At 41.5% G+C, this 14,068-nt stretch overlaps 1 protein-coding gene across 24 annotated transcripts in view; it reads right to left on the bottom strand.

The window, feature by feature from the left end:
• Positions 1–14,068, bottom strand: part of kcnma1a (potassium large conductance calcium-activated channel, subfamily M, alpha member 1a) — a 134,934-nt gene that overhangs the window by 17,132 nt on the left and 103,734 nt on the right. For 12 of the 24 annotated variants that reach the window (XM_051379746.1, XM_051379778.1, XM_051379756.1 and 9 more), the window contains 4 exons: positions 8,112–8,205; positions 3,910–4,036; positions 2,450–2,674; positions 1,703–1,895 (listed from right to left, as the gene is read on the bottom strand). In XM_051379746.1, coding sequence (XP_051235706.1) covers positions 1,703–1,895; positions 2,450–2,674; positions 3,910–4,036; positions 8,112–8,205 — 639 coding nt within the window. Of the gene's footprint in view, positions 1–1,702; positions 1,896–2,449; positions 2,675–3,909; positions 4,037–8,111; positions 8,206–10,156; positions 10,511–12,243; positions 12,325–12,712; positions 12,746–14,068 lie in introns of all 24 variants that reach the window. The other 12 variants (XM_051379808.1, XM_051379674.1, XM_051379693.1 and 9 more) reach the window with 6 other exon arrangements.

The following is a 14,068-nucleotide window of genomic DNA, read 5'->3' as shown; positions in this document are numbered from 1 at the left end:
AACTATAATAATCTTCTAACAGTGAATCCTTGCAAGAATTTAATTCCACCATGAAACATTCACATGTATGACACATAAAATACTCCTGTATCTATTCATCAAATTAAAACTTAAGATCTATTGCAAAAACAAAATACTTTTTTTGTTGGATTTCCTAATCAGTACCTGTAATGTTACATGTCCTCAAGAAATACCTAAAAAACTGAAGCCAGAGTTTAAAAACCAGCCACACAATGCCTCATCTTATGGCTGGCTGTTGCTACTGTGAGACTGTAACCTTGTCTGTTCAGCTACAATGTACAATAGACAAGTGAGATCTGGGTTACATACCCCCTTATCCCTGTAGCCCCCTGGGCACAGCTACGTTCTGCGGTTGACTACATGCTACAGCAGCCGTGAGAAGCTCTCCCCCAGGAAAGAACATGTTTACTTATTCATTTGCACCTTCTTGTTTTAAATTCCACAGACAGTGTCTGAATGGGAGCATTGCTAGGAGGAAGGAATCCCCAAAGCAATACCTATGATACAATAGCAGCGTCTGGGTATGTGCGTGTGTTTCCTTGTGTATGCATGATTGCATGTCACTGTGGTGCGAATGTGTGTTTTCTAAAGTGAAGTATTTATCACTGAAATGGTTGGTTGATGTAAGACCCAATTATTGATGACAATAGGCTCCATCCATCGACCCTGGGAGAGGATATAGGCTTGTGGGCTTCCATATTGAGGTGACTTTCTGTGAATACTGCTCCCCAGAGCAGCACGCTCTAAGATTTACCCCTGCTTATTGTTCCTCGGTGGCACTGCTATCGACAGCACATCACTCACTCAAGGCTGGAGAAATAACAGCATTGGCATTCTCCTAAAACATGTGGAAGTGCTCTGTACTAAAAAATAACGGCCTCTTGGACCTTCAACTTTGATTTGTATTTACAACAGTCACTGTGGTGGCACTAAATAGTACTGAGCTCAAGGCATGTCATGGCTTTTGGGATAATCATAAACTGAGAATTACCTGTTTGTGGATGTGCGTGGATGGACTGCGTTGGCATAAATGTCTGTGTGTGTGTTATGAATGCACGTGCACAGGCATTCAAATACGAAGGTGTGCGTGTGTGCATGTGTCACTGTTTTGTTGTGACTAATGAGGAGCAGCTGAATTGGCCTGCCTGGTGATTTGTACTAGCTGCTTAATGATGATGAGGCCTGATGGGATGCCAGGTTCGTGTGTTTGTCTGCAAACATCAACAATCTGTTCCAGACGATCTGCCAGACACCAGATCAGGGGGAACAACATCAAATGACACAGTCATGTTGATTACATCATTAAAAAATATTATCAAGGAGGTTTAGCAGCATGTAATTACCAGGGACAAGACTGAAATCATCAGAAAATTATGTGGAGTAAACACTCTTCAAAGGCTTGATGAAGCAATCAACGCAGTGTTCTTCAGGAGTTACAGTAAAGTCAGTTTATACTGTAGATGCCACTTACAACACAGTATTTCAATTAAGAGCACTTAGCAGACTCTGTGCTTGACAAACCACATCCATCCCTTCTGTGTGGACTTCTCTACCCCCCACTCCCCCACCCCAGATCTTTTCCTCTCTTCATTTTCCATCTTTGACTGCTGTCTTTCCTCCCTGCCACAACCTGTCCCCTTTGGGCAGCAGTGCACATGGAGTCTAATAGGATGCTCCTTACCTTGGGAATTAGCCTGTAAGACCCCAATGCTGTCATCAAACTGCATAGATTTGATGTTGAGTGATGCCAAGATGCATTCCTTATCCTGCAGTGAGGCATCTTCGATATTGTTCTGATTGGCTGACAGTATTACGCACATGTCGCAGAGGTTGATGTTGACAGCCCTTAAATCTGCCCGACTTAATGGTGTACCCTTCAGGGTGAGGAGAACAGAGAGAGAGAGAGGGAGAGAAAGCAAAACGCACAGAACAGACAGACATAGAGGAGAGAAAAACAAATTTAAGAAGTGAGCGGAGTGGAGCTTTGGGAAATTAGTTAACAAGTTTTCTTGTTTTGAGGCGATGACATTCCACTGATCTAACTGGGCATTGGAGAATCAGAGACATGGACTAATCTAAAGGCTAGCCTGCGCTGAGGGCTGTGTTTGGGATTCTCTTCTGATCATCAGTCAAGCCAGGCCTAACAAGCTCTAAGGCAGCGAGCCATGCCATCTGTGATGGGCATTGCAGCTGCAACACACATAAACTCCACTTTGGATATGCAGGATGTGTCACTGCTCTGGATGGGAGGGGTTGACTACTCACTCATATGGAGTGATCATTCAATTGAGTAATGTGTGATCAAATCAAACTGACAATCGCTCTCAGGATCTCAATGTGCATGCAATTCAAAATGTCAATGCTTTGTTAGCTGAACAGAGATTGTGGTTTAAATGTGTCTCCTATGGCAGCAAACTGGTGGACTCACAGGTAAGATGGAGACCTTGGGGAAGTTGTGTAGAGTTTCCCACTCTCTCCGCAGGTAATCCAGCGAGCCCACAAAAACTATAGGCTTTAGCTCGTGGTAATGGAAGTTGCTGGCTCTTAAAGGCATCACCAAGTTTCGCAGCCCCACTAAAGCGGACGTGACATCCCCAAATATACAGACCACCACATGGCCGCTCAGCACTGTCATGGAGGCTTCACTCCGAGTCTGCAGGGAACAGAGGGATACAGGGAAGGGGGAGAAGAGCAAAGAGAAAGGGGTGAGGAGGAGTTGCAGAGAGAGAAGAGAGGAAGAGACACACAGACACAAACACACATGTGCAGAATAGAAATTAGTGCTGTTAACAAAAAACTGCAAGTGTGCATAAGGTAACAAATTCTAGTTTAAACAGTGTTTAAGTCTGCTATAAACTGTTATAAACCCATCTTAAATAGTTTGTTAACCAAGTATCATTAAAGCATTCTACTAACAGGCCTTACTATTTACACATAAACAAACATTTGGTTAACCACTATTCTGTTTATAAGCAGTTTATTATATAATAATATAATCAGAAATAGGAATTTTACAATACAAAAACAAGAACAACACATGTGGTCTTTTGTCAAAGGGCAGCTGATTCAATCAGGCTGAAAATGCAGTTTGTAAGATTTTAGGCACATACAGTATGCATGACTAGGACCCTGTCATAAATCAGAAAGGTATAAATAAACAAAGCTCCTCTATTGTATAAAATTCATGTTGAGAAAGAACGATGCAATGCCCTGCTTTCAAGATCTGTCGCCTGTCACGCCAGCTTGATGTGCATTCAATTGCAAGTTTGAGTGTACGTTAAGTAAACTAAATGCTACTATGATACCAGTCGAGATAAAAACTGAATGTTTGTTTATTAGAGACATACGGTAAAACTAGGAGCGACAAGGGACGACTGCTGCAAATTGGCTCATATTTTCAGTTCAAACATTCATTTCAGCCCCACTTTAAACCAAGAGAATTAAGTTAAATCTTTCAAGAGCAACAGGGTCACTGGTGTATTGCTCAGACAAAAGCAACAAATATGCTTAAATGCCAACTACATACAGTCGTTAACTGTGCAGTGTATTTTATATTGTATCTGGACAGGGTTAACTGCCCAAACAAATTATGCACAAACCCAAATGCTTACAAACTGCCTTGTTAAAACACCTGAGCAAACCCATGCGTGGCGTGTTGAAATGCTGCTCACAGATCCTTGGTGGATATATACATATAAAAAAAAAACAATAAACTCACCTTGAAACAACAGAGAGGCAGTGAGAGAAATTTCAATATATATTAGTATGCGATTGTGTTACTACAATATTGAGGGGAAACCTTTGTTCCTTGATTAACTTCTTCTCTTTTTTTGCATACTTAATTACATTTTAAAGGACTGCAGTTACACAGTTCTTTGCCCCACTCACCAGGATTACTTTTTCGATCTCCTTTGATGGGCACCAGTGAAACATCCCTGTCGAGTCATACCTCTTCACGTTCATGTCCATGTTCTCGATTTGCTCATTTCCAGGAATTAGAAGGGGATCGTGTCGACTGAGGAAACAGAACAATATACTTATTATTAGACCATTATGTGGAAAAGACTGCAGACTTGTGGATGAGGTGGTAACATGAAAGAGGCGAAAAACCACCTGGGTTTCTTGACATCTACACCGTCTATTCATACCACAAATTAAAAGTCTATTCCATTCTCAGAGTGTTAAACTTTATCCTACACCGCATAGTGCAGGTCTCATAACTACCGTATCATTCCTCCATTCCTTCTTGTCCTTGATGTCAAGTCATCAGAAAACTCAAAGACCATGGTGCTCACAGTGGTGCAGAGAACAGCAAGACTTGAGTGCTACTGACTGAATGGCATGACAACACAAGGCCAATTACCAGCTTTTACCTTCTCTTCCACTTCCTGACGCCATGTGGCGCAAATAGTAAAAGCTCCAACAGGCTCACACTTTAAATATTTCAGGAATTTGCCCAATCACATTTTGCTTTCCCAACTGATGGCCATTAATGTTTCAACAGCATGTCACAACCAAACAGGCTAATCCACAGCAGTGGGCTGCTGAGTTTTATCCGGTGTAACACTGACCATGAAAGGGCTCCTGTCAGTCCTGTTATACCGCCTCTCTTATTCTTGCACTTATCCTACAAGACGTGTTCTCACAGTTCCTCTAAAGGCAATCCAGAAAATCTCACCCAAAACACTGAGTCGGGACAAAAATGCCAGAATTTTGTGCTGTACCTCAATAAACATTGCTTGTTTAACAGCAATGCAAATGTAATTTATTTACAATTCAACCCAAATAATGAGATCCTAAGTTAAAACACCACTACAGACTCCAAAAACAGGGAACTGCAGAGAGACAGACATTTGAGTAATATGGGAGAAAACATCTCAAGAATTTGACATACATCTCTCTCAGTATCACGTTCTCTATCCTCTATCAACACTGTCATTCACTGACAAGGCTTTGATGTTGCCTCTTCCTTCAGCCTGCATTTGGGTTGCATACCATCGCAGGAAAAGCAAAAGTTTAAAAAAAGCTGTCAATTAGCCACCCTCTCTCTCCACCTCTCTTCCCTCTATCAGTTAGTGCAGGTGATAATAACACTGACAGCATTTAGTGTTTTTACACTCAGCCTGAATCTTTCATCCAGAGGCGCGTGTTGCGCCAATCAACTCCACAGAGCCCCCGTCACTTCAATCTGCTCAGCTCGGCTCGCCTCCACACAGGGGCTGACTGGCGCATGCAGGCGGGCTGCCGCTCCAGCTCTCTCTGCCAAGACAGCTATCTTTCACAGAGCTGTCAGTGGTGTGACTGGCAGCCTGTCACAGGCTCCATACACCTCCTTCTCCCTCTGCCTTCTCTCTGCCTCGGGTTGAACCTACCACAAGACTCGGGGAGAGCAGACATCAAGTCTGAGCCACAGTGCCACGCCCAAGGGATATCAGCTGCGGAAGATACTGTGACATCTTCTGCGATTGGATGTATGTCGTCAGTCATGACCCATCAAAAAGGTTGTGTGAATGGTGTTAATGCCATGGTGCTAATGCCAACAACACAGCTATGGTAAGGATAGGTCAGCCAACTGTCATTAAATGTCACCTTTAGTGTTTACAAAAATGCATAGATTTTAATTTCTACATAAGTTCCTGAAATATTTATTTTTCTAAATTAAATTTGTATTCATTATCTGGAAAGTATATCTTTTATTCGAAGTTTTCTCCACCACAAAAACATTCACTAAACTGAATAAATATACAGTGTATCAGATTGCAAAGCAAATATTTTACCTGGGTGAGATACAATATTTTATCAGATGCACTTTTATATAGGACAAATATTTCCCTTACAGCATGTCTCACTCGAGTGTTTCACCCCCTCTGTTTCTTCCTCCCTCTCTCCCTCCCTCCCTCAGTATATATTTCAAACACAGTTGAGTTATTCCAGTGTATCACTCTGCAGTCACAAACTGGGGATGGGCGTGCTCCCCCAATCCCTCTCTGCCAGACTACGAAGGCAGCCTCTTGCTTTGAAAATTTTCCCCATCATGCAAACTGACAAAGGCATGCTTTTCAAAAGCCCACAGCCAATCTGTTGATCATTATTTATTTACAAAGGCCTTCAGGCTGCAAGTCCTGTAAAAACCATACTTGATACGTATGCTCGCTCCCTTGCTAGCTCTCTACTGTGTTTTCCCCCTCCTTGCTTGTAGAATAAAGTATCCCTAAGGCTACCTCAAACAATCACTTTTCATTGTGCATAAAATCCACCTTGTAAAGAACAACTGTTTAATATATATGGTGTTATATGTTGACGGAGGCAGCTGTGAAGGGGGGCTGTGGACTGTGATGGGTAATTTGATGTTTTGCTGAGGGCTAAGACTTGGAAAAAAAATCTACACCTATAACAGAGGACCTGTCATCCCAGTACCCAAGAGCCAGCAGAATACAGAAGCACCCCTAAAGCAGAGAAAACTTTGACATCGCTTTGAAGCATTTTCAAAACTGAGTAAATAACTCGCAAGAATTATTATCACTGCGAGATCAAAGCAAAGATGCATATATTACATGGCAAACAGGGACCATCTCCTAAGCAAAAAAGGAAGAGAAGAAAAGGTTTTGTGCTTTAAGTTAGGCAAACCAAACAGCCTTTTAAACAAGCAGTTAGCTGGAAATGTGCCAGTGTCTAGTTGTTTTTGTAGCAGTTTTCTCCCTCTGAGCGAGGGCATCTAAAATGATGCTCTGTTGCAAACTAGACTGAAGGGTATGACTCTGTGTTGGGCTAATGGTTCGGCAAGTGTGAAGGCTTATTAAGCGCTTGTTTTGTGGAGAACTGAGGGGGAGGCCGACAAGTATTCTGGACAAAATCACATAGGCATGCCAGGGTAGTAGGAGGAACGCTGCCTAAGGGAAGCTAACAGGACCAACACACAAAGAACTCTACTAGAATGTAAGGACAGTGCAATAATAACCAAAAACAATGTATACCAAGTGAAAACAGAGATCAAAATGTTAAATGACAGAAATTAAAATGGTATTATATTTTTATATTTGTCTTACTTGCAGAAATTATACATCCTGTAGATATAATGGATTTTATTTTTTTTTGCTTTTAGGGATTGAAATTCCATACAGAAAATATGATTTGGAGTTATTTATTCAGATACAGGAGTTTCTACTGCAGTGCAGCTTCACTGCGACAAGTGACAAGTGTGTGTGACAAAAACCACACAGCTCTCTCTTTAGATTTTCCTATTGTAAAGTCATAAAGATGACGGCCATAATACTTACACTTACTCTCATTAAGAGTAGGGCAGCGTACAGCTATGAGTGTTTCTGTCCTGTTAGATCTTCCCAACCATGCCTTTATACTGCCGTCCCAATCCGCACAGCTCGGCCTCCCTGAATTTTCTAGGCTGTCGTGTTGCTAACCCCGCCTCGCAGCCAGAGGAGCATAAAAACCAACCCTTTTATCTTTCAAAATCAATTAACAACAATTTAATTCCACAGGACAGGATAAAAGGAAGGTAATATTTGAATTCATATTTGATTGTGATGATACATCTCACATATGGCCTTAAGTACCAGAAACAGTACTCACAGGGGTTCCCACAATAGAGGAGTAGCCTAAGGGCAAAGTAACCATGCAGGTCCCGCTGATTGGTTGCTGGTGTCATTAGTGCCAGCATTGTTTAAGGAGCACATGTGGACCAGACCGAAGGAGGTGACAGCTGGGACTTTAAAGCCAGAGGAGTTTTCAAACGGCTCCTCACAGCCGCTTTTCATGACAGAAATATTATTTCAGCTCTGTCATTAACAGCTGACAGCATGCCATCCTAAACAGCCAGAGCCTAACAGGGCACTTCTCCTCTCTCCTTCTCTCAGAGTTTCTTACCTCCTTCTTCTGCCACCCCTAATTTGCCCCCTCCCATCCATCCAAACTCCCACCATCTCACCATCAGCAGCATCCGCCTCTGAAGTATCTCTCACACACATCCCTCCATCCCTTCCTCCTTCCTCCCTCCCTTCTCTTCTTCCCTGTATCTGACTTCCTCTCACTCCCCGTTTGAAGGCTGGAAGGAGAATAAAATCAACGTATCTTACCTCATCATTTTGGGCGAGCAGTTGGGTGAGTTTCGCATCCCTCCGTTGCGTTGCTTTTTTTTGGGCGAGAGAGTTGATGGATGCTCGTCTTCGACTGCAAACACATGCACAGAATGTCAGAATAGAGACAGATGGTTGGGAATGTGTGCTGGACCTGACATGGAATAAAAAAATAGCCAACAATCAATCAATCATTGCAAACAAAACAAAACAAAAAAATGAAAAAAAAAGAAAAGGAAAGGAAAATTAATAATTCAGTGTCAAATTGAGAAAATATAGAGAAAGCATTAGTAACGAACAATGGTAAATCTGAGAAAGGCAGGAGAAAACCACGGAGAAAAAAACAATTCACGACCTGAAAATGTTAGGGAAAGCTCACATCCCAAAACCCCCATATTTTGGCTCTTCTTAAGTGCACTTTTAAAGGGTCTTCAGTAATACACTACTGCCTCTGTTCAGTACAAATTGTGCAGGTGGTTGGACCTCTAGCAGTCTGCATCAGAGTCACCATGCTTACCTACACCAATAATTGCCATGTGATGGTACAGACTGTCATTGTCAGTGGGCACGGGCAAAAGCAATGACAATGAGATAAATAAAGGTTATGGAGATGGATCTTGAGTTGGTAGTTTATTTATATTTTTAAGAAACAGAATCTGAATCTGAACGCAACCCCATCATTGCAGTTCTATCTAAAGCGCACACTGGCTCTTCTCCATGCCAAGAGAACACTTCAACACACATCATAAAGGACAGGGCAAGCTAACAGGGTATGAATTAGTGGACTATGAATAGCAAAAGCAGCTAGTAAATACACATCATCTTCCAGTAGAAAAAGGTCAGGGCTAGTCTTAAATGTTTAAATGAAAAATATATTATCTATGTAAGATTAAACAGTCCATTTTTGTGTTTGACGCTTTGGTGTTTAGCATTTGCAGGACACGGAACCATGGCCATGTTTTTTTGAAGATTATTTTGATCATACTTAAGTGCAGCTTCCTGTCAACTATGCTCTTCTGTGTTGAGAAATGGATAAAAAACACTATTTTTCAAACTTTGCTTGAGTCTCAGGCAGACAGAGAGGACGACAACGAGCAGCCAGAGTGAGGCCAGGCCCAGTCGTCTGAAGATTTCAGTCAAGCTAACAGTAGTCTGATCTACACTACTGTCTGGGAGTTTCAAGAGCTTTCAGACAGGCACCCAGATACTCTTATCCACTCTGCACTCTCCAAGCGCAAATGCCAAGTGCACCGTCACTTCAAACCCGTATTAGTCCTTTGGTTAGAAATCAATAACACAGCATGATATTAGTGCAAATCAATGTGCACGCTGCAAGCCACGACTATTCCAAGCATGTGGAAATTCATTATTGTCTGAGCACCCATCCTAGGCTGTCACCTAATTCTGCTAATAAAAGATAAGAAATATGACTTTGCCTTCTAATAAAATGTCATTCTCTGACATTTCCTTTATGCAATTGGGCATTCGGAATAGCTAATATCACAAGCACTTTCCACTTTACAAATAATTCTTTCTCTAATGTACTTTGAAAATACCATATCAGAAAATATGCATTCCTTGCCATATTGTTTGACAGACTCCTCCTGGTTTAAACTTAATTTGTTAACAGTAAAAGCATAACACTTCTCCCTTACACCCACAGCAATAAAATTAAATGCTTTCCAGCCACTGGGTAATAAAAGCTTTCACAGTAAATTATTAAAAACTTAAATTTGTATTTCAGCTCCCAAAGTCAGTATCCTCACAAGAATTCACAACTCCTGCAACATTTCTGACAATAAATACTGATAAGCAACTATTTTTTGTCTTTCTAAATTCACATGTTTTAGCATTCCTCAGTTTGGATGTCCCCCAACGTCGACAGTAGCAGCCACTGCACTAGCAGGCAAATCTGTGCAAAGCAGCAGGAGCATCAACAGTAGCAGCTCCAGCAGAGTGAACCATCATGCAGCAAACAAGACAAAATGAAGGGACAGGACAGGCGGGGTTACTGGCTGATGCATCCCGCTAAGGGGGCAACCTACAGTGCCTACTGTGACTGAGCAGCATGGCATTACTGGAGTGGTAGCGGTATTTCACCGGCAGACTGCGGGCCCGGTTCAGCCGACTCTCAGCCAGGGATCTGGCCACCACGTCTCCTGGACCTGAGATACTGAGGCGCAGTTTCGAAGGGTCAGCCCCAGGCCCCAGCCCCATGGGGAGCAGACTTCCTTTACGGTTATTAACAAGGGGGATGTTGATTGTGCCTGGCTTGACCAGGGGGTCCTGGTTGGGGTGCAGGGTGCTGGGAAGGAACGCATTTGAGGTGATGGAGGTGGAGGTCAGGCCGGTGGTTTTAACTGATCGGTTTTGAAAAGACGGTCTAACTTCATCCATTACTGTCAAACAATGGAGAATAAAAAGTGTGAGAAAGCCTGTATTGATGCTCATTAATTAGTTAGTAATTAATTAACTAGTATTATTTTTTTTACATATTATTTTCAAATAGAATTGTTTTATCAGAGATTTCAGGGAAAATCTTTTAAAACAAAAGTCATCATTGTATTGTAGGATGTTCACAGCCAATAAGAAACTTGAAATAAATATTTGATAATTAATAAACTGTATAAGGATCAAACAGTTGTTTCTATGAAAAAGACTACAATTTTTCTCATTTGAGTTCTGATTAAGAAATAGCTGAAAGCCCCAAATTCATGCCATAACAGCAGGAATCATTTATCATTTTTCTGAAACTGGTGTTGAAACATTTTTACTCATCAACTCTTATCTGCTTGGCACACGCTTCAACTGAAACGTTCACAGTGACATTTACTTTGCATTTGTGACAAACATGAATTAATAAAAAGTCTCTTAGTTTTATTTCTCAGTTGTGCTACACTTTCTGGTAAAACAAAGCAGAGACACAGCTTGGCTAAAGCCAGTCAAAACCAATCAGATATTGTGTCAGTTCAAGCATTATGTGTAGCACACTACTTTCATTTCAACAAATATAAAACTATAACTAATAATTTATAATATTACTAATTCAAAAACTTTTTTCATTAAACATTTAAAGGATTCATTTTGGATTGTATATAGAAATGTGGTTAAATTCCAGACCAAAAATGTAGTCACTGTGTTCTCAAACATTTACATGCTGCTTTTTACTGTAACTTTGACAGTATTTCCAGTAACAACCTGCTGTGTCTAATATGGGAATAAATACCCTGTGCATGTAGAAACGCACATACACCTAATGTTCACGCACCAAACAAACACACACACACACACACACACACACACACACACACACACAATCCGACTGAGGACCGAGGTTGCAGAGTCAACTCGCATGTTTGTATGTACTGAAGTGGTTGTAACGTTGAATGGGAGAGGAGGAGCCCTCTTTCTCTTTGGTAGAAGGGTGGTTGGTTGGTTGTTTGGAGGAGAGAGCATGCTTGGGTGGCCCCGGGCGATAAACAGACGTTTATCCCGGCCGTCAGCTGCCTCCTTGATTTACGGGGCGCCACCGATAGCTCCTGGATTCATCTGGCCCTTGTCAAACACGTGCAGCGTTAGAGAGCGCTCACCCACCCTGGCAGGTCCACTGTGCATCCTGAACAACCCAGACGGCAACTGTCCCTTCCTGAAATGCTAATCACATGATAGTACTGTCCTGCATGCAAGCCTTATCAGATCGCCATGACCCAATGTAAACTGGATGATGAGGCAAAGGAATAACAACTAAAAATGTTTACTTTTGAATGTGAGCTAAGCTGGCTTTGCCTTTACAGTGTTTGCTGCATGAGCAAGCTTTGTGCTTCATCTGCATTGCAACTGCATGAAAAAGCTTTTTATGCCATGCATTGTTGTTTTGCTACTGTTAAATATAAGAATATAGCTGATATTATGGCTGCTGCATTTCCTTGTAGTTCTGCTAAGAGGCAGCCACTATTTTAAAGAGGAAAAAAAAAATGTCTTCAATATCAGTATGCTTAATAAGAACAAATACATTAAATAAAAATAATAAAAATGTTAGAGGTGACATATAGCATTTCAAAACTAAAATTTATTCTTAACCAGTAGAGTAAATGGTAATAATACATTTAACAATTATTTACCAAAGATTTACCTAAATTGCAATCAGCTTTGAACCGTACGCCAGCCTCTTTTTGACTTCCACTGTTCCCTGGTGTTGTAGCGCCATCTGCTGCTACATGCAGCACAATACAAAAAGAATATTTCATGGAACTACATGATATCAAACACAAAATAATTTATTTTCAGTTGCTATTAAAGTAAGAAACTAATTACTTTAATAACCTATAACCTATCAACATATGTTGAAATGATTTAATGATAGGTGAGTTAGAATAAACAGTCTGTCTGAGTTAAACATTGAAATTAAAACTGGTTAAACTATGAGTTTACTTTGTCTCTGTATAAGACACAAGACAACATCAGTTTATGCTAAAGGAATAAGGGACAACATAGCAAATAGCAAAGCATCAGTACTAATTATGTTACATGACATAGTGAGGGGTCTACAGTCTAAACACAGAGCTGGAGCAGAATGGAGAAGGACAGAGAAACACACTTACGTGATCTGACATATCCATTATACTTATATTTGGCTGAGGAGAATGCAAAGACAAGTGGTAGGTCACACAGAGGGAGAAAGGATGTAATGAAACAGGCACATTAGGAAATAGAGACATCAACATAAGAGCGGTGGATGGAAATTAAATCAAATGTAACTATGATGAAGTACTATTAGTGAAGGGCATGAGGGCATAAACCAAAAATAAAAGGGTATAAATAATTAAAATCATGGAAAAACCTAATGGCGGTGATGATTAAAGTATGGCATGATGGCACAAAAAAGGCAGACAGGTGGATGAAATGAACTGTCCTTTCTTAGAGTGAGCCATGCTTTCAGAAAACTATCCTAAACTTGTAATGAGATGTAATGACAGTCTAATGGCTGATTCTATTAAATCTTTTATAAGGGCTAAATTTGAAGTTACACAGTTTCAGTGGCAGATTAAACAACGAAATGTTTCTCATTTAAAAACATATTAATTGCTTAGATTTTTTCACTTGAGTTTAAATGTGATGAACATTGTAAGGTCTGCAGACAGAACAAAGAAAGCCACCATGGGAAACAAATCGACTACATACTTGAGCGCATGTAGGCGTCCAAAACACAGACAGCAGACACTCACTACCCAAAACAGCCGCACTAACACAGCACAAATTTAAAGAGACTTGTTTTACACGTGCAGTCCAGATCTCTCCCACGAATGGAAAGATGGGTTCAATGCTACATTTTTAAATCTCTTGGGATGCTCTTTAAAAATGGTTGACCATGGTCTCCACCTATGCCAGTAATATTAATTATCTGGGAATTACAGTTTATGACCTTGACTAAGGAGGTACTGAAGACTGGTACCAATAGAAGTACTGGTACAGTGGGCACTTGAACTGAGCTCTGAGCTGCTGACACTCTGCACTCTTTCCTAGAGTCTCTTCCAACAGTAAAGGTCACAGAGAGGGCCCAGGGCTGGCCTATGACACAGATCCTCAAACAGGGACCCACAGTGGCCCTGGCATCTGTCTCTAGCAATCTGCCTGCACCGCAGAAGCAGCAGACTAACTGGCTAGCATCTGGGGCGTAGCGAGGCAGCATAGGACAGAGGGTGGGGGGGGGGGACCGAGCCTGCCTGGTGGACAGGAGCTGTCAGGGCAAGTTTGGTGACGGACCAGCAGGGCTGGGAAAATGAAAATGCAAACATAATTTCCGTGTCAGGATAGATAAGGTCCCCAGCAATGAGATGCAGATGCACACACATGCACAGACACAGGGATAAGTGCATGTTGTTACACACAGATGCATGTACACACACAGCCCACAAGGCCATGGGCTAGCCGAAAGCATCTGCTGAGCCCAGGGTCCC

Source organism: Dicentrarchus labrax, unplaced genomic scaffold, assembly GCF_905237075.1.
Source record: "Dicentrarchus labrax unplaced genomic scaffold, dlabrax2021, whole genome shotgun sequence".
Taxonomy (NCBI): domain Eukaryota; kingdom Metazoa; phylum Chordata; class Actinopteri; family Moronidae; genus Dicentrarchus; species Dicentrarchus labrax.
Note: the sequence above shows the minus strand (reverse complement) of the source record. Positions and strands in the feature narration are given on the sequence as shown.